Source organism: Rhineura floridana, chromosome 4, assembly GCF_030035675.1.
Source record: "Rhineura floridana isolate rRhiFlo1 chromosome 4, rRhiFlo1.hap2, whole genome shotgun sequence".
Taxonomy (NCBI): Eukaryota; Metazoa; Chordata; class Lepidosauria; order Squamata; family Rhineuridae; genus Rhineura; species Rhineura floridana.
Window position 1 is genome coordinate 101,998,419 of NC_084483.1, and position 20,691 is coordinate 102,019,109.

The 20,691-nt window shown below is 43.1% G+C and overlaps 1 protein-coding gene across 1 annotated transcript; it reads right to left on the reverse strand.

Moving 5' to 3' along the window:
• Positions 1 to 765: 765 nt before the first annotated feature.
• Positions 766 to 2,200, reverse strand: LOC133384168 (17-beta-hydroxysteroid dehydrogenase 14-like). Its single transcript, XM_061626090.1, has 2 exons — positions 2,100 to 2,200; positions 766 to 1,347 (listed from the first exon to the last, which is right to left on the reverse strand). The coding sequence occupies exons 1-2, from the start codon at positions 2,198 to 2,200 to the stop codon at positions 822 to 824; spliced, it is 627 nt and encodes a 208-aa protein (XP_061482074.1). The 3' UTR covers positions 766 to 821.
• Positions 2,201 to 20,691: the final 18,491 nt, after the last annotated feature.

Genomic DNA, 20,691 nt, shown 5'->3' on the forward strand with positions numbered 1-20,691 from the left:
AAGAGTCTTCTCAGTTGCTAACGCTCTCCACTTTCATGCTGATTGGCTCCTAGAGATGTTTGTTGTTGTGAGAGAATGCATTAACAAAGATCTCATTCTTAATCCAGGAGCAAAAAACGGTGTACGTGGCTGTAACTATCATGAAGGGACCCTGCAGCTCTGAATTTTCTGCTAAACAACTGATAAATACCTATGTAACTTTGTGTCTGGAGACTTATGATTAAGAATCACTTTCCATAATTGTAAGGAGGTGTGTCCACACGCATCCATCCCAGGCACCTAAATGAGGGGAGAGAGCAGCATAGGGACATAAGCAGGTGTCTTATTCCAGGGGTTCCCAAACCTTTCTTCTACATAGACCACTTGAAAATTGCTGAGGGTCTGAAAGTATCTGAAAATTTACTATGGGCATATGCAAGATAATTAACTCCCATTAGTAACAAGAGCAAGAATTTGAGCTGTGCGTATGATATTGTAATTTAAAGGTGTAATTTTAATTTTGCTAGTTGTTTATGTCACTACTATTGCCATTACATTCAGTGATATATGCGAATTACGATTTATGAGTAACATTAGTACAAAAAACATTACTAAGGATTCTGTATGGTCTGATACGGGAGGAGGTCCATGGGGGTGACACCATGAGTTACCGCACCAGGTGACACCAACCCTAGTGATGCCACTGAATGGGAGGCCTCAATTTCAGTCTTCTCAGCACAGCTGTGAACTCACTGACAGGCCACTGGCAAGGCACTGTTGAGCTTCAGTCTCCCCATCTTGTTAACTAACCACTGAAGTCAGCCCATCCTGGCTGATTCCAACTAGCCTTCAAAGTCAGAACTGGAATTTCTGTGGCTCTTCTGTGCGTATCCAAGTTCAGCTCCACCACTAAGCACAAGGTTGATACCAGTGCAGAAGGTGGCATCAGAGGCGAGGTACAGAACAGCTGCTGCACACTCTGCTGGGGTCCCCATCCGTCCCAGAAGCTGAGCATCTTTGCCTTCTTGGATCGTTGCCTCTGGATTGGCTGTATGGCTTGCAAGCTTTTCCCACATAGGAGTCCAGATATTGCCAGGTGATATGCTGTTGACTCGGACACTGTATTTGCTCTCATCAATGGCCATAGCTTTTATCATTGCAGTAACAGCACCCTTGGTTGCCACATACGGCACAGCATACTTTTGTCCAATAACATTGACAAGACTGGCGATGTCGATAATGTTCCCTTTGGTTTTGCGGAGGTGGGGCAATGCAAACTTAGCTGTTAAGAAACAGCTTACAACACTGAGGTCCATGAGGCTGCGGAACTCTTGCGCAGCTCTTGCTGCTCTTGAATTTTCTAATATTCTTTTAAAGCCACCCAAGTTAGTGTCCATCACTGCCTCCTGTGGAAGCCATAGTTTACCTATGTGCTGCGTGAAGAAGTACTTTCTTTTGTCTGTCCTGAATCTTCCAATATTCAGCTTCATTGGAAGTCCATGAGTTGTAATGTTATGAGAGAGGGAGAAAAAACACTTCTACAATGCCATGCATAATTCTACAATGCTATGCATGATTATGCCATGCAAAATCATGTTACCTCTTACTTGCCTTTTCTCTAAACTAAAAAGTCTCAAATGCTGCAACATTTCCTCATATAAGAGTTAATCCATCCCCTTGAGCATTTTGGTTGTCCTTTTTAAATCTTTTCCAACTCTATAATATCCTTTCTGTGGTGAGGTGGCCAGAATTGTACATAGTATTCTAAATGCGGTTGCACCATAGATTTGTATAACGGCATTATGATATCGGTAGTTTTATGTTCAATTTCTTTCCTAATGAGTGTGAAATTTGCCTTTTTCACAGTTGCAGCACTTGGAGTCAACATCTTCATGCAGCTATCCACTACGACCCCAGGGTTCCTGGTCCGTCACCACCAGCTCAGAATAAAAGGAAACCAGAAGCTTTTGGCCTTGGTTATTCAAATAAATATTTAAATTCAGTCCCTTCTCCTCACCCCCCCTTCCCGTCTGAGGTTTGCTCTCCTTTATGCCTTAGGATCTCTTCTCACAGTTCCCAGGCCTCAGTCTATTCTACAAAGCTAAAAAGCCTGTCTAGACCTGTGTATGGCTTTGATCCCAGCCAAAGTGACAATTCTGCTTTCCCTTGCAGAAGCCAAGAACTTTGCTTCTAGAGCACTTGGAATGTCCGTAAATGCCATTCCAGACAATCCAATCTATGTCAGACGCTTCATTGCCCCAAGTGGAACATACCATTGAAGAGGCTGTGAGAAATTCAGAACTGACTGATTCTTAGTAACTTTGTTTGATGGCCTGCAACCTATGGCCTTAGCTATTGAGCTGGATACACAGCACTTATTTACTCTTGCATCAAAACAGGAATGCTTATTCTTAAATCTGAGCAGAAGAATAGGGAATCAGGTTGTATATTTCAATTGTTGTCTATATGGGGTGCTGAGAAAGCTCAGTTACAATATAATGTCCTAAAAATGTGTTCTTGAAAATTTGTGTGTCACTTTAAATAACAGAAGTAAGATTTCCCACACAGGAACAGAGGACTAGAGGAGAAAGTAACATTAGAGTTACATGCTGGCAAGGATGATTGAGTAGTTTTGTCCAATAAATTCACATATGTGTTCAAAGCAACCAAAGGAATTTCACAAACAATATATGCAGAGTAGGGTTGCCAGGTTCTTGGCCTGAGACTGATCCTGTATCTTTAGGAGAAGAGAAAGTCAGCCAAGTGCAGGTGTTCTTGCAACTCTGTAATGAGAAAAACCACAAGGTGGAATTCTCCCTCCCCCCTCCACAACTTTTAAAGACACAGAAGACCTCTTGGTTGTCAGTCCCGGCCTCCAACAGGTCTTCTGTATCTTTAAAAGTTGTGGAGGGGGGAGGGAGAATTCCACCTTGTGTTTTTTCCCATTACAGAGTTGCAAGAACACCTGCACTTGGCTGACCTTCTCTTCTCCTAAAGATACAGGATCAGTCTCAGGCCATGGACCTGGCAACCCTAATGCAGAGGGATTATTTGTTTGGGAAAGGGGGCATCATACATGTTCATGAATCCTGTGGTTGAGGAACTAGATGACAATGAAGAGGAATCATCACTAATTTTTGTAACCAACCTAAACTAAACTGAAACACCAAATCACATTAGGCTTGCTGTTTAGTAGTGAGTAGAAAGGAAAGATGGAAAAGTGTGGAAGTAATTGCAAATGGGGGTGGGGAGGGAAGGTTTAAATTCACAAAGGAAAACGCATGAGCCTCTCTTTGGTGTTGCTATGGATGTAGCACTCTGTCTGTGCCTGGGCTTACAGTTTAGCACTGCCTGCTCAACCTGTGAATAAACAGATTATTACAGACACACCGTGAGCCATGAAAGGTCTTTTGAGTCTTTCAGCACAGTTACTATCTTGTAAAAGGCTAGTCTGAATTTCCAACAGTAGAAAAGGGAGGAGCATGAAGCCACATTTGTCCTGACCCATAGGCTTGTTCTACTAAAGGTCATGTGGGATACCAGGATTTATTTATTTACTTATAGGTTTTTTATCCCACCCTTCACCACGAATGATCTCAGGGGTGGTAACAACCACTTAAAGTACAATAAGAAAATCCTTAAAACAGTGAAAATATCACATAACTCTCATCTGTTATAGTACAGGCCATACAGATATCATACTTAGAATGCCTGGCAGAAAAGAAAAGGCTTCAGCTGGTGCCAAAAGATGGACACTACTGGCAACAGCTGAACCTCAGAGGAAGAAGGTATTCCACAACTGGGGTGTTATCATTGAGAAGGCCCTTTGGTGAGTCATAGATCCTCTGACCAGATAATAAGGGTGGCAGAGTACCCACACTGTTTGAAGAGGCAACTATTCCACATTATGTGTTTTACATGAGCACTCTCACTTACCAGAGAACAAATTCAGAATAGACTTTTCTCCATCTTAGTAAAGAATATGACATATTACTTAGTTACTATTCTTATCAATGATAGACCCAACCTGACAGCTGTGATGAAAGAGTCATGATAGAAACTTGAAATTTTTAATCAGGTGGATTACTTTCTGAAAGATTCCAAACTTTGAAGACCAGCTAGAATACAGAATACAAACATCACTATTACCATGGTAACACAAATCACCTTGGAGATTATTAATACGAGTATGACTTACATTCTGTGTATGGTTGGGGGGTGGGGGGCCTCTGAATAATTTTCATTTTATTAGGAGGCAATTCAATATTACTTAGCATCTGGGTTTAAGGACATATTAGAAGAGATTCCAGGGGAAGGGTACACTCTCTGATTTAATTGTAGCTTTCATGAGTGGGAAATAAATAGTAGGTTATAGATTTATTTATAATTTTATTTTATTTATATCCCACCCTTCCTCCCAGCAGGAGCCCAGAGCAGCAAACAAAAGCACTAAAAATACTTTAAAACATCATAAAAACAGACTTTAAAATACATTAAAACAAAACAACTTTAAAAACATTCTTTTAAAAAGCTTTGAAGACATCTTAAAAAAAGGTTAAAAACATTTTTTTAAAGTTTAAAATCATATAAAATCATATTAAAAAGCAATTCTAACACAGAAGCAGACTGGGACTAGGTCTCAACTTAAAAGGCTTGTTGAGGTCTTCAACAGGCGCCGAAAATATAACAGAGAAGCAGTCTATCTAATATTTAAGGGGAGGGAATTCCACAGGGTAGGTGCCGCCACACTAAAAGTCTGTTTAGATTTGCCATAATCCAAAAAATGTAAACAAATGCAGATTAATGAACACAAAACATAAAATTTGGGTACACAATCACTTCTGAAGTGTATCCCAAAATTTATTCTTAAAGTTGCATCAGCTTCCCACTCCATATATTCATGGCAAAACAAACACTTGTGTCACACTTCACAAGTTACAAGCTTTTTAAAATTATTATTAGAGGTGATATCTGTAAGCACAATACAAGGCAAGACTCACTGAAATTAATTGGAAGCTTTGACTGAGTGCGTATGCAGCTCTCATTTATTTCAGAAGGATTTGTTTGAGAGAACACTCTAGTCAATTCTGCTCCATCTTGACAAGACATTGAGTATAAACCAATCCATAGAAGTCATCATTGTTTTTTTCTTAGAAAAGCAAGAATACATACAAACAATGTGATATTGTAAGCCCAGTTGAAACAGTGTACAAACTCTTATGACACAGATCACTATATATCTGTTTATTTTATTATTTTTTGTATTGGTATTCAATTAAAAGAAAGAAAGTAAGAAGTAATAATTACTTGCAGTACATCAAGGCTAACTATATAACATTTTTGTAAGTGTCACCCTGTAATTTACTTGGCCACAGACAGGTGGTGCTGTGAACAACAGCACGATGATACCCTACAGCATTCCTTGATGTTAGCCAGAACAGGCATGGCAGAAGAGTGAGCATATGAGGAATGCGCCCAAGGATTGGGGGGGAAATGAACACATGCAGGAGTGAAGGGGAAAAGATTTAGTGGAAGAGAGAAATGGAGACAGGCAGGAGTAAAGTGGGGGTGGTGAGAAGGTTTAGTGGAGGCAGGAATAAAATGGGAAGGTTTAGTTGAGAGAAACGGAGACACGGTGGTGGCAGAATGAGAAGCGTGAGTAAGCCGAAGGGCACACCAATGCCTGGAGGCACTGGAAGATTTGGTGAGGGAGGTTTGCCAAAGGAGGCGTGGAGGAGAGAGGTGATGGCAGCTGACACAGGAAAGCTACAGAGGAGTAATCATGATGGGCTGGGGCAGCTCCTCAGCAACTGTCCTGCTCTGCTGTGCCACCACTGCCTACCTCACCAATGATGCCATTTCAGGCTCTGCTGTGGAGGATAAGGAGGAGGGGGGCAACAGGCAGCAAGATGGCTGCTGAGAAGCTGCTCCTGACATTTCCCCTGTGACTTCCACCTCCATCTCCCTTTCCCGCTTCCCTCCTCTTTGCCGGAGGAAGGTCTAACCCTGCTTAGGACTGGCTTTACATGTGCTAGAGAGGTGCCTGAATCCAGCACTAAGCAGGATTGCCCTTCCACCCTGCATTGGCTGATGCAAAGGCAGGGTGATCCTGCATAGTCTAGGTGCATGAGGGAGGTCTCTGAAGGGATCTCTCTCATGCATCTGAACCCAGTGCTAAGTGGATAAGGGGTCGGAGGGCAATCCTGCTTAGCAAAATTCTGGGTGGCAGGAGGGAGCCAGGTCTAAAGGGAGAGAAGCTTAGCCAGGTCTAAACCCCCACACTAACTAATTAGATCAGGAGTGGGGAAATCTTTTTGCTCCCACCCTTTGGGCCAACTTTGACTGGTGTGTGGGGCAACCCTTCTGTTAATCATGTGACATCACAATTATATCATGTGATTGACATGTGGGTTGTCCTGCCCACCTGTCAAACGTGGCCCACAGGGTGGGAGCCAAAAAGGTTCCCCACCCCTGATCTACTGGTTTGCGGGGGGGGGGGCTTGGTGATGTCTAAGGGAAGAAGGATTGGTGAGGGATGGGGGTTTGATGGGGGTGGGGTTGTAGTCGGGGTTTGGTGAGCAATGCCAGCAGAGGTTAAGCCCCATGTTTTGTAAAATATTAATAGAACAAGCTGTTTATTTCCTTCAAACAAGTATGATTTTTAATACCCAAATAAGAACTATCAGTTTTGGCATTTATCCAAAATGGAGAGGTATACCCATTGTGTATTTTCCTCCCACTTTGAATTGAAATTAAATAGTGGATTGTTCATGCTTTCTTCAATATACAATTTTGCCTGTATGTAGAGCTACCTACATTTTGGCTAATGGTGAGTGGTATGTACTTGCTCCGGGGTTAGCATCAAGTGTGAACGTAAGTGAGCATGGGACTTCTAGTAAGCACATGCATTCCCATTCACTAAATATTAGAAGCAGTTCCATGTACACAATAATCTCACATTACAGTGCAGAAAAAAGTCCTTGCGCATGTGGGAGTACATCTCACATGTACCTCTAAGAGCATCCGTAAACTGTTTAGCAGGATTTCTACATGGTGTGTGTGTGTGTGCGTGCGAGCTTGTGAATGCTGAAACTAGAATAGAAACAAACAAGTCAAGGGGGGAGAGGTGTGTTCTGTAGTCTTCATGTTACCTCCTCTCCAGAATTATGATCGACTGAATTAAGATGCATGCATCATTTCCCATAGTGTCATTGTGACTGATTGTATTGTTAAGTGGTTCCAAGTTCCCAAGTGGTGAATAGTTCCCTGGGGAGTTCTACAGGGTTTAGGGGGTAGTCCAAAGTTCCCCACCTTGGTGGGAGCAGTGAAGCCACTGCTCATGGCAGTCAGAGAAGCAGGGCTGGGATAGAGCAATCAGGCCTGATTCCATTGTGCGATGGCAGTGAGACCAGTTCGGGATCCACCAGATCCTGGGCTAACTTAGCCCCTCCCCACCTCCAGATCAGAAGGTAATACCAACCCACACCCACATTCAGTGGGTAGAAGGGAGAATGTGGCACGAGTGGAGTGACACTCACATCAATCTGTCAGTGATGGGAAGCCGGCTCATCTGGCACAGCTGGGCGGAGGGACACTACCGCTTAATCCAAACCCCCCTCCCCCAGGACCAGTGTAAGAGGGTGCAGATTTTTTCCCCATCACAACTAATTTTAGCTACTTCAGGACTATTGTAACTTTAGCTGGACCAATGGCAAGACTAGAACAATACTTAAAATAACTGATAGGGAAAAATGCAACTAATTTCAGTTAAAAGTAACATAGCATGGCTCTGATCTTTGAGAATTAGTGTGGTAGTGTGGCCAGTTTGAGACTCAGATTAGACAGAGACCTGGATTTAAATCCCCACTCTGCCATCAAAGGCACTAGATGACTTTGGATCAGTCACTATCTCTTACTTAATCTACCTCACAGGATTATTGTGAGGATAAAATGGTGCGGGGAGAACCATTTACACCATCTTGAGCTCCCTGGAGGAAGGGAAGGAAGGGAACGAATTAGTCTCTGAGTTGTTTTTTTAAAAGAAAGAATCATTCCAAATAAAACCCACGTATAGTAACAGCAAAAATTCTGAAAAGCTTTCATTTTTCATAAACTTGTCATGCAAAATTGAAGTATTGGGGTTTCTACTATTGACAGAAAGGCTGACGTGTCTCCTGCAGTGGGGTGTTCTGTGTTATATATTAATTATGTTAAGGTATCTGAAATAGAAAAGAACCATTTGTAGGTTTCTGGCAGTTATTGCAGGATAACGAGGCAGCATGATACTGACAGTAATTCATATTATAGGATAAATGGGAAACACATAATTTTTTTAAAAAAAATACCAGAGTTTCAATTGCTTGACAAACAATTATTATGAAGTTTAAACTCCTTAACCTGCTTTAGAACTCAGACTTTTGGCAAACTGGATAAACGAACAATTATCATGATTCGTATTAAACTGCTTTAGAACTGATATCCTTGGTAAATTAATCAAAGATCAAAAGACTTGTGAAATGATATTGAAGAAACTAAGGAAGAAAAAATATCCATTTACACAGTAGGTGCTTTATTTATTTGTTTATTTATTAAATTTATATTCTGCCCTTTCTCCCAGTAGGAGGGGGTGTACACAGCAACTAGCTTTCAGTGTGCATTTGCACATTGAGAAAAGAGGAAGGTCTTCAGTAGGTGCTGAAAAGATAACAGAGATGGCACCCATCCAATATTTAAGGGAAGGGAATTCCACAGAGTAGGTGCCACTAAACTAAAGGTCGCTTCCTATGTTATGTGGAACGGACCTCCTACTAAGATGGTATCTTCAGGACGCCCTCACTTGGAAAGTGTAGTGATCGACTGGGCAAGGGTAAGATGGTTTTTCAGGTATCCTGGTCCCAAGCTGTATAGGGCTTTGTACACCAAGACCTTGAACATAGCCCAGTAGGTAATAAGTAGTCAGTGCAATTCTTTCAGCAGTGGGGTAACATGTTGGTGATATCCTTCCCCAGGGAGCAATCTTCCCACTGCATTTTGAACCAGCTGTAGCTTCTGGACCCACATAGAGCACATTACAGTAATCCAGCCTGGAGGTTACCACTGCATGGACAACAGTGGTCAGGCTATGCCAGTCCAGAAATGGCTGCAGCTGTCTTACCAGACGAAGCTGGTAAAAGGCACTCCTAGCCACGGAGGTCACCTGGGCCTCTAGCAGCAAAGATGGATTTGGGAGCACCCCCAAACCTACAGACCTGCTGTTTCAGAGGGAATACGACCCCATTCAAAGCAGGCAACTGTCAAATTATCTGAATTTGGAAACTACCAACCCACAACGCCACCGTCTTGCTTAGATCCAGACTCAGTTTATTGGCCCCCATCCAGCCCACCACCGAATCCAGGCAGCAGTCCAGGACTTGCATGGCCTCTCCCAATTCAGATATTACAGAGAAATAGAGCTGGGTATCTTCAACGTACTGCTGACACCTTGCCCCAAATCTCCTGATGACTGCTTCCAAGGGCTTCATATGGATGTTAAACAGCATGGGGGACAAGGTTGTACCCTGTAGCACCCCACAGCACAACTGCCAGGGGGCTGAAAGACAATCACCCAATGCTATTCTCTGAAAATGACCCTGGAGAAAGGATCAGAACAACTCTAAAACAGTGCCTCCGATACCCATCACACCAAGTTGGCCCATGGTCAATGCTATCAAAAGCCACCGAGAGATCAAGTAAGAATAACAGGGTCGCACTCCGCCTGTTCTTCTCCCAATAAAGGTCATCCATCAGGGCGACCAAGGCTGATTCAGTCCCATAACCAGGCCTGAGGCCAGACTGGAATGGGTCAAGATAATCTGTTTCATCCTAGAGTACTTGCAATTGCTGCGCCACAACCCTCTCAATCACTTTCCCTAAAAAAGGGGGTATTTGCAACAGGGCAGTAGTTGTCACAAACCAATGGATCCAAGGTGGGCTTTTTCAGGAGCAGTCGGATCACTGCCTCTTTCAGGGTGGCTGGAACCACTCTCTCCCACATTGATGCATTGACCATACCTTGGATCCACTTGGTCAAAGCCCCTCGGCAGGTTTTAATAAGCCAAGAAGGGCAAGGGTTGAGAGGACACACTGCTTGCCACCTCATTGCAAGCACCTTGTCCACGTCATCAGGCCGCATCACCTGAAACCGATCCCAAGAAGTTGCAGCAGACATTGCACTGGACACCTCACTGGGGATTACAGTAGATGTGGATGGGGCATCAAGATTGCTATGGAGGGGGTTTACCATTGCCTTTCTCTGAGGCTGAGAGGCAGTGACTGGCCCAAGGTCACCCAGTGAGCTTCATGGCTGAATGGGGATTCGAACCCTGGTTTCCCAGGTCATAGTCCGACATCTTAACCCAGCCTTTCCCAACCAGTGTGCCTCCAGATGTTGTTGGACCACAGCTCCCATCAGCCTCAGCCAGCATTGCCAATGGTCAGGAAAGATGGGAATTGTGGTCCAACAACATCTGGAGGCACACTGGTTGGGAAAGGCTGCCTTAACCATTGGACCACACTGGCTCTAACTCAGAATTAAGCCTCACTGAATTCAGGTATAGGCCTATTATACTTCAGACAAACAGCTATTTGTTAACTGGATCAATTAATTGTACCAGATTGCATCAGCGGCATACTTAGAATGCTTCCACATGGTTGTTTATTGTGGAATCAGCACTACTTGTACACACACGTTTTTTCCAGCATCCACATGTCACTGTTGTCATCAAAATGCCAGGCCGTACTTCTTTATTGAATCTAGATTTCCTCTTGCTACAGAAAATCTGATAGGTAAAAATAACCCAATATACATCTGCAATTACTGCTGATGTGGAACCTTGTTGGCACACTTGAGGGGGGTTGTCACATGTGCAGTGATGTTTCAGTGGGTGGTCTAAATGCCAAACCTCTGTTTGTGTGCTATTCACTTAAGCACAACCTGTATTGTTTTTGGTGACCCAAACTGTACAGGTGTTCCTATTTCTATCTATCAGTAGTGTAGTGGCAAATTCAGACATGCAGAGTCCCTTAATGATAATAATCACACCATGCCCTCTCACAGCCACACCCATTTCCTACTTTCCCTCGTCTCTCTTGCTCTCCATGTCATCTACGAGTCCACACTCCATTACAACAGATATCCCTAGAAGCCAATCAGTATGAAAGGGGAGGCTGTGTGTTAGCTACTGAGAAGAGCCTTCTCAGGGTCTGACTTACCTCCTTTCAACTTTGATTGGCTACAGCCAGCACAAAAGGATAAGGACTCTTCTCAGTGGCTAACACAGCCATCTTTTACATTGATTGGTTCATACACAGGAACCTGGCTGGGACCTTGTTCCCAAAAAAGTAAAGGGTCTATGACTCCCCTGCAACCCTGGAGGACTATACCCTGCTACCTATTGCAGCACATTCACATTTCAGCAACCCAGTTAGGAGGAGCTGTTCTCTCAAGATCTCTACACAGTATATGTGGGGTGAACTTAGAAACTGTAACCACAGTTGGACATTTTTTTAAAAATACACAAGTGTTGCATAAAACCTCTTCATCTTTCTTGTGCAAGCTTTAGTCAGGTAAATATCACTCTTGTACAGAACCACAGTATTACATTTTTTGAAAAATGGAAATGAATATTGCTCTCTCCACAGAAAGAACAGGCCTCCATTTTGCACATTTTGAAACATGGTAACCCCAGCTGTTATCATTTAATCATGCACTCTAATGCACTTCCTGGAATTTTTTTCAATTAAAAAGTGCACATGCACAGGTGCAGAAATACCCTCATACTTGTCCATAACAGGAAAAGGCATTAGAAAGTGGGGAGAAGAGTGACTGAGAGAGAAGATTAAAAAAAAAATCTTCTGGTTGGGATGTAACAAAGCAGAGCTTTGCATTCTGATTCATATTCATCACTGTTTCTGTTCCACTATAGTTTGGTTCCCACCAAATGCTACATTATTCATAAGTTACATAATGATTTACTTAATGTACATAACTTACCATCATTTCAATGTAAACAAGATGTCAAAACAACAACAAAAATGTGAACGAATACCAATAGTATTCACTTGACTGATTTCTGTTCCTAATAACAGATAAACACGTCAGCTGCAGCAATTTCTGTTTCCCTTTCTGTTTTTGTCAGAATCTTCTGGCGCCCCTACCTTCTGGAAACATTCAGTCAAGCTCTGCCCACTGGTATCGACAGCAAGCAGTGGAATAGCAATGAATGTTCATGACTGGAAAAAAATGAGAATGTATGGAAACTAATGTGCCAATTGCACATACAGAAACATTTGATCTGAAGATTATTTATGATATAAGATCATCATCTGTAAGCACTGTAAGCAATGAAGAGGGCAAGATCCAATTATATGAATTGGGAGGGGTTTGGGGTGGCAGACTTACAAACAGCCCTATCCAGAAGTACTCAGGACTGGCAGTAATCTATATATTTTTTAAATTTAAAAACCTACTGATATCATCTTTATTATTATTACTATTATTACAGTTTGCATGCTGCCGTTCCACATGAATATGCCCAAGTGACTCACAACACAACAGTTGTTGCTATTATTAATAATAATTACATGTATATGACAATCAACAAAATTCTGTATATAGTTTATCTTGTCTATAAAACAGTACATTTAAAAAAATATCTCCACTAGGAAATGTATAGTATGCATAGCTATGTTGCCAATGACAAGAATCCCCACAGCCCACAATTTCATCCTATGTGAATCTTGGCACTGCTTTTCATATGTAAGTCTGCACTGAAAAGTGTTTATTACATTTTAAGCCGCCTAGTACAAACTAAATTATTTTTCAGTTCTTTTTTTTTACGTTCTTAAATTACACCAAACCTAATTTATAAGTATGGAATCTTTTTAGGTTTCCTGCTCATTAAAATTGATAGATGTAGTTGTCTTTGATATTTTGACAAAGGGAATAAAAAGCACAGCAAAACACACGGCAGTGAGAGTCTAATGAGATTTCTGAAATATAATTTAGTCCTTGGTGCTGTGCATTCAACAAAACAAATGCTACTCACCCAGCAAGCTTGTTACAAAAATATAGGAAATATTATACAGCATATACATTGCTTTTATAGGGAAGTCTGGACATCAAGTTTTTGCTATTTAAGCAACTGTTTAAGCAAATCATCATTATGTTAGCATCTCCTACTACACTCTGCAAAGTTCTGTTGTTACATTTCTGACCTAGGACTTATTCCCTAATCCAGTAGCATTTAATTTAATAGAAGAAGGGAGGTATGGTTGTTGTAAGAACAATTAAACAAAGGGGATTTTCAGACATAAGGCTTAAAGCAGTTCATGCTTTCTGTCAGCAATGAATGAGAATGTGAAACATAACATTGGCCAGGATGGTTGTTTATATTACAAATCCTTCATTTCTGATTTCTGTACTGCATTAATCATGATGGAACATTAACATAAACAGCATATTTTATTGGTTTGTTGGTTACAATTGATTTTAGTACGTTATTGTTATTCTAAGTTGCTTTGGGTCACTTTTGACAGGAAAGTAACTTATATTATTGTTGTTATTATTATTATTATTATTATTATTATTATTATTATTATTAATAATAATAATAATAATAATAATAATAATAATAATAATAATAATAATAATAATAATAATAATAATAATAATAATAATAATAATAATGAGAGAGGCTAAAATTTAAATGTAAGTCTTACAAATAAAAATGTTCGGACCGTCTGGTCCCTGTTACCAATCTGGCCGCTGCATTTTGCACAAGCTGAAGTTTCTGAACCATCTTCAAAGGCAGCCCCATGTAAAGTGCATTGCAGTAATCTAATTTGGAGGTTACTAGAGCATGGACAACTGAAGCCAGGTTATCCCTGTCCAGATAGGGATGTAGTTGAGCCACCAACCGAAACTGGTAGAAGGCATTCCATGCCACTGAGGCTACCTGAGCCTCAAGTGACAGAGATGGTTCTAGGAGAACCCCCAAGCTACAAACCTGCTCCTTCAGGGGGAGTGCAACCCCATCCAGGACAGGTTGGACATCCACCATCCGGTCAGAAGAACCACCCACTAGCAGCATCTCAGTCTTGTCTGGATTGAGCCTCAGTTTATTAGCCCTCATCCAGTCCATTGTTGCAGCCAGGCACCAGTTCAGCACATTGACAGCCTCACCTGAAGAAGATGAAAAGGAGAAATAGAGCTGCGTGTCATCAGCATACTGATGGCAACGCACTCCAAAGCTCCAGATGACCACACCCAACGGTTTCATGTAGATGTTGAACAGCATGGGGGACAGAACTGACCCCTGTGGAACCCCATACTGGAGACTCCAGGGTGCCGAGTAATGTTCCCCAAGCACCACCTTCTGGAGGCAACCTGCCAAGTAGGAGTGGGACCACCGTAATGCAGTACCTCCCACTACCAACTCAGCTAGTCTCCCCAGAAGGATACCACGGTCGATGGTATTGAAAGTCACTGAGAGATCAAGGAGAATCAACAGAGTCACACTCCCCCTGTCTCTCTCCCAACAAAGGTCATCATACAGGGCGACCAAGGCTGTTTCCGTGCCAAAACCATGCCTGAAACTCATTTGCATGTTTATTGAGTTCAGTGGGATTTACTCCCATGCAATCATGCTTAGGAAAGGTAAAACTGACCAGGGGGGAGGGAGGGATGGCTGGAGTGGACAGGGAAGAAGGAAGAAAGAAAAGGGGAGGGGAGGAGGAATCTAATCATTTGCATGTTTACTGATTTCAATGGAATTCCTATGTAATCATGATTAGGATAAGTAAAACTGACCATGGGGGAGGAGCAGGGGGAGGGGAGAAGAGAGGGAAGGAGAAAGGGAGGAGAGAAGGGAGCAGAAGGAGTGGGAGGGGGAAGGAGGGGGAGGAGCAAAGGAAGGAGTGGGGTAGGGCAGGTTTGAACATTTGCATGCTTATTGAGTTCACTGGTATTTACTCCTGTGCAATCATGCTTAAGATAGGTAAATGACCATGGGAACGGGGAAAAAGGGGACTGGAGGGGAGGGGATGACAGGGGCAAGAGGGAGGGGATAGGAGGGAGGAGAAGGGAGGGTGGGTTTGATCAGTTGCATACTTTTTGAGTTCAATGGGATTTATTTCTGTGCAATCATGTTTGAAAATGGGAATGGAGTGCCTTCAAGTAAATCCTGACTTATGGCGCCCCTATGAATAGGGTTTTCATGATAAACGGTATTCAGAGGTGGTTTTACCATTGCCTTCCTCTAAGGCTGAGAGGCAGTGACTGGCCCAAGGCCACCCAGTGAGCTTCATGGCTGTATGGGGATGCGAATCCTGGTCTCCCAGGTTGTAGTCCAACACTGACCCAGGGGAGGGGTAGGGAAGGTAGGAGGAGGGGGAGGGGATTGGGTGGGTGGGCACTGGGCAGAGGAGAAGCCCCTTACCTTTCCAAAAGGAAAACATTGTGAACAGTATCATTGCTTTTCAGCAGTTTCCCCACCTTTTTATTCTACAGCAGGCACATGTAGCCTTCCAGCCAAATTTAAACCAAAGCTGTCCCTGGCCACATCCACACCAGGCCTTTACTGTATTTCACTTTGGACAGTCATGGCTTCTCTCAAAGAATCCTGGGAAGTGTAGTTAGTGAAAGGTGCTGAGAGTTGCTAGGAGATGCCCTGTTACCCTCACAGACCTTCAATCAGAGCGGCTGACTGTTAAATAAGTCTGGCCACTGGACCTCTGTCAGGAGAATAACAGTCTCCTCTCAGCACCTTTCACAGACTACACTTCCCAGGATTCTCTGAGGGAAGCCATGACTGTCTCATGTGAAATCAAAGTCTGGTGTGGATGTGGCCCCCTGATTAGGCAAGCCCAGCAGCTGTGAGTCTGGCTTTTAGAACACTGACAGTTGGTTCTTACTGAGCATGCCCAACACTATCATTCAGTTCAATGCAAAATTTCTTAAATTAATTAAAAATCAGCCAGGCATTTTTTAAAAACTTTAAACTGCAGAAGATGAAAGTCAGCATATGGGGCAAGGTCAGTAACAGGATTGCAGGTACTCTGTGAACATGGCTGATTTTTAATGAATTTCAACAGATTATGAGAACTCTCAGAGAAAAAAGTCCAAAAGGGGTCTGGGTGTTTTTTCTCGGTTATTAGACTTTGATTTCTGTTTTGTTTATTGCCATGAAAATGGACAGGGTTGTTAAGCAAGCGTTTCTGAGTTCAGGACTATAAGTTTTGTAAGGTTTTATTTTGAAATGAGCTTATGGGAAGCATCAGAATGGCATGGGGGGTGTTTTCAATTTAACATTTAACATTGTGGAATGTGAAAAATCCACGCTGGCTATAGTAATATGTGATAGCTCAAACTGTGTAGGGGGCACACAGGAGATGTATGTCAGCTCTGACCCCTCTTCTCTCAACCTTTGCATATTTAGCTTGAAGGTCTGCAGGGAGATTCTGCAAGTGTTCAGATGAATGCAGATGAATCCTCCCTTCTGATGGGAACTCCAATTGTACAGAGATCCAGATCATGGAGAGCATTCTAACTGTATCCAACGGATTGCAGTTAGAATCCCATTTCAGACCTTTGTGCAAAATCTGTGAAGATTTGAAGTGGAGCCGATGCGCATAGGAACTTTGGGGGCATGGCTTGTGTGTATACTCCAAGACCACTTTAAGCTTCCATATTTCTTTTGAATTCCTAAAGAGGGCTTTGTCACACCTTGGAATAAAAAAGGCTTCCAGTTCTTCAGGCAGACTGGCCTGTTTCAGAATGTTAATGGTCACACTGGGGACATGAATCTAGAAGTTTGCATAGGTATCACTCAGGTGAATAATTAATATAAGTGAGACTCAGTAAGTTCTTGGATATAATTTAATGCTAAACTGAACAGCTCTAATTTCTCAAGGCAGGAGCATATGTTTCAGTTATAATTTTTTCAGTTAGAAAAGATATTTTACTTATTGATCATATCCTCCAGCAAGGGTTACTGTACAATAATATAAACCCTTTTCTTAATTATTGGACCATTTAATATTATTTTGCAGTTTTGGAAATCTGGGAAAACACTGATTATACCTTCATCTGAATAAGAATTCACATAGTAATCACATATTAACCTACATTTTATTCGTATACATAAGAACATAAGAAGAGCCTGCTGGATCAGGCCAGTGGCCCATCTAGTCCAGCATCCTGTTCTCACAGTGGCCAACACAGTGCCTGGGGGAAGCCCGCAAGCAGGACCCGAGTGCAAGAACACTCTCCCCTCCTGAGGCTTCCGGCAACTGGTTTTCAGAAGCATGCTGCCTCTGACTAGGGTGGCACAGCACAGCCATCATGGCTAGTAGCCATTGATAGCCCTGTCCTCCATGAATTTGTCTAATCTTCTTTTAAAGCCATCCAAGCTGGTGGCCATTACTGCATCTTGTGGGAGCAAATTCCATAGTTTAACTATGCGCTGAGTAAAGAAGTACTTCCTTTTGTTTGTCCTGAATCTTGAACATTCAGCTTCTTTGAATGTCCACGAGTTCTAGTATTATGAGAGAGGGAGAAGAACTTTTCTCTATCCACTTTCTCAATGCCATGCATAATTTTATACACTTCTATCATGTCTCCTCTGACCCGCCTTTTCTCTAAACTAAAAAGCAACCTTTCCTCATAAGGGAGTCGCTCCATCCCCTTGATCATTCTGGTTGCCCTCTTCTGAACCTTTTCCAACTCTATAATATCATTTTTGAGATGAGGCGACCAGAACTGTACACAGTATTCCAAATGCGGCCACACCATAGATTTATACAACAGCATTATGATATTGACTGTTTTATTTTCAATTATCCCTAGCATGGAATTTGCCTTTTTCACAGCTGCTGCACACTGGGTCGACATTTTCATCGTGCTGTCCACTACAACCCCGAGGTCTCTCTCCTGGTCGGTCACCGCCAGTTCAGACCCCATGAGCGTATATGTGAACTTCAGATTTTTTGCTCCAATATGCATAATTTTACACTTGTTTATATTGAATTGCATTTGCCATTTTTCTGCCCGTTCACTCAGTTTGGTCTTTTTGGAGCTCTTTGCAATCCCTTTTTGTTTTAACAACCCTGAACAATTTAGTGTCTTCAGCAAACTTGGCCACTTCACTGCTCACTCCTAATTCTAGGTCATTAATGAACAAGTTGAAAAGTATAGGTCCCAATACCGATCCTTGAGGGACTCCACTTTCTACAGCTCCATTGGGAGAACTGTCTGTTTGCTAAGTGTTTGCTAAGCACTTTGCTGATAAAATAGAGCGCCTGAAGAGCACGATTCCATATGCCGTGGATACAGGAAGTGGGCCAGAGTCGACCAGTTGCTTTCCAGTCCGGTGGGATTGGTTTCAGCCTCTTCCCTCTGAGGAAGTGGACAAGGTGCTCTCTACTGTGAGGCCGACCACTTGTTTGATGGATCCTTGCCCCACATGGCTCATTATGAGCTGTAAAGAGAAACTGAGTGAAGGGATCATGGCAGTGGTGAATGCTTCCTTGGAAGAGGGAGCAATGCCATCAGCCCTCAAGGAGGCGGTAATAAAACCCATCCTGAAAAAGCCCTCCTTGGATCCCCAAGAGTTGAACAACTTTCACCAGTTTCCAATTTACCATTCTTGGGCAAGGTGATCGAGCGAGTGGTGGCCAAACAGCTACAGACACACTTGGAGGAAGCAGATTATTTAGATCCATTCCAATCGGGCTTCAGGACTGGACATGGAACTGAAACAGCCTTGGTCGCTCTGGTGGATGATTTGAGGAGGGCGTTGGATAGAGGAGAACATGCATTCCTCATCCTCCTGGATCTCTCAGCGGCTTTCGATACCGTTGACCATGGTATCCTCCTGGATCGCCTGGAGGGAATGGGAATAGGGGGCACTGTTTTACGGTGGTTCCGTTCCTATCTCTCGGACAGGCACCAACGGGTGGCATTGGGAGATGAGGTTTCAGACCCTTGGCCTCTCAATTGTGGTGTGCCACAGGGTTCTATCCTCTCTCCCATGCTATTTAACATCTATGTAAAGCCGCTGGGGGCCATCATCAGGAGATTTGGGTTGCAGTGCCACCAATATGCGGATGACACTCAGCTCTATCTCTCATTTAAGTCCTCACCAGAGTTGGCTGTGGATACCATTTCCAAGTGCCTGGAGTCCGTAAGTGAATGGATGGGAGGCAATAGGCTGAAACTGAACCCTGACAAGACCGAGGTACTGCTTGTGGGAGATAAGAGAAGGTTGGGAGATATTGACCTGGTGTTGAATGGGGTAAGATTGCCCCTGAAGGACCAGGTTCGCAGCCTCGGGGTCATTCTTGACTCCCAGCTGTCCATGGAGGCTCAGGTTTTGGCAGTGAGCCGGGCAGCTTGGTATCAATTACATCTGATACAGAGGCTGCGACCCTACCTTCCTGTCCATCTGCTCCCACGGGTGGTACATGCCCTGGTCTCCTCTCGCTTAGACTACTGTAATGCACTCTACGTTGGGTTACCCTTGAAGACGGTTCGGAAACTACAGCTGGTTCAGAATGCGGCGGCACGCTTGATTAAGAACAGCCGCCACTGTGATCATATTACTCCAGTGCTAGAAGATCTGCACTGGCTACCAGTTGTTTACCGGGCCCAGTTCAAGGTGTTGGTATTAACCTTTAAAGCCCTACACGGTTTCGGTCCAGTTTATCTAAAGGAGCTCTTCCAGCATCATCAAATATGCCGCCTGATGAGATCAGCCTCACAAGACCTTCTCTCGGTCCCGCCAGTTAAAACAGCTAGGCTGGTGTGGACCACAGAGAGGGCATTTTCGATTGTGGCCCCCACCCTCTGGAATTCTCTGCCCTATGACATCCGCCATGCCTCCTCCCTGGCAGGTTTCCGCCGAGAATTGAAGACCTGGCTGTTTTGGCGGGCCTATGAGACTTTTGGGTAATCTCATTTTATTCTGTAAAGATGTGGGTGGGTTTTGATTATGTAGAGCTGTTGTTCATTTGTATTTATATGTTATTTTATTCTTTTGTACGTCGCCTAGAGTGGCCGTTCATATGGCCAGATAGACGACTTAGAAATAAAATTTATTATTATTATTATTATTATTCCTACTCTCTACTTTCTGCTTCTTAACCAATTCCTTATCCACAAGAGGACCTCTCCTCTTATTCCATGACTGCTAAGCTTCCTCAGAAGTCTTTGGTGAGGTACCTTGTCAAACGCTTTTTGAAAGCCTAAGTACACTATGTCCACTGGATCACCTCTATCTATATGCTTGTTGACACTCTCAAAGAATTCTAATAGGTTACTGAGACAGGACTTTCCCTTGCAGAAGCCATGCTGGCTCTCCTTCAGCAAGGCTTGTTCTTCTATGTGCTTAGTTAATCTAGCTTTAATAATACTTTCTACCAGTTTTCCAGGGACAGAAGTTAAGCTAACTGGCCTGTAATTTCCAGGATCCCCTCTGGATCCCTTTTTGAAGATTGGCGTTACATTTGCCACTTTCCAGTCCTCAGGCATGGAGGAGGACCTGAGGGACAAGTTACATATGTCATGAATCCCCGCCGTCAAGGCTCAAGGATCATGCATCAGACCCAATTCCCACCCTTAGGGCAATTGATCTGGAACCAAAATATACCAATTCACCCTTGCCAAGGCTGTGTGTC

What these genes read in the sequence shown, in the direction of transcription:
- LOC133384168 (XM_061626090.1), bottom strand. Translation starts at nt 2,200, where the DNA reads ATGGCATTTACGGACATTCCAAGTGCTCTAGAAGCAAAGTTCTTGGCT. An exon ending in GGGATCAAAGCCATACACAG is followed by an intron (nt 1,348 to 2,099) that starts GTCTAGACAGGC and finishes TGGCTTTAAAAG; the next exon opens with AATATTAGAAAATTCAAGAG.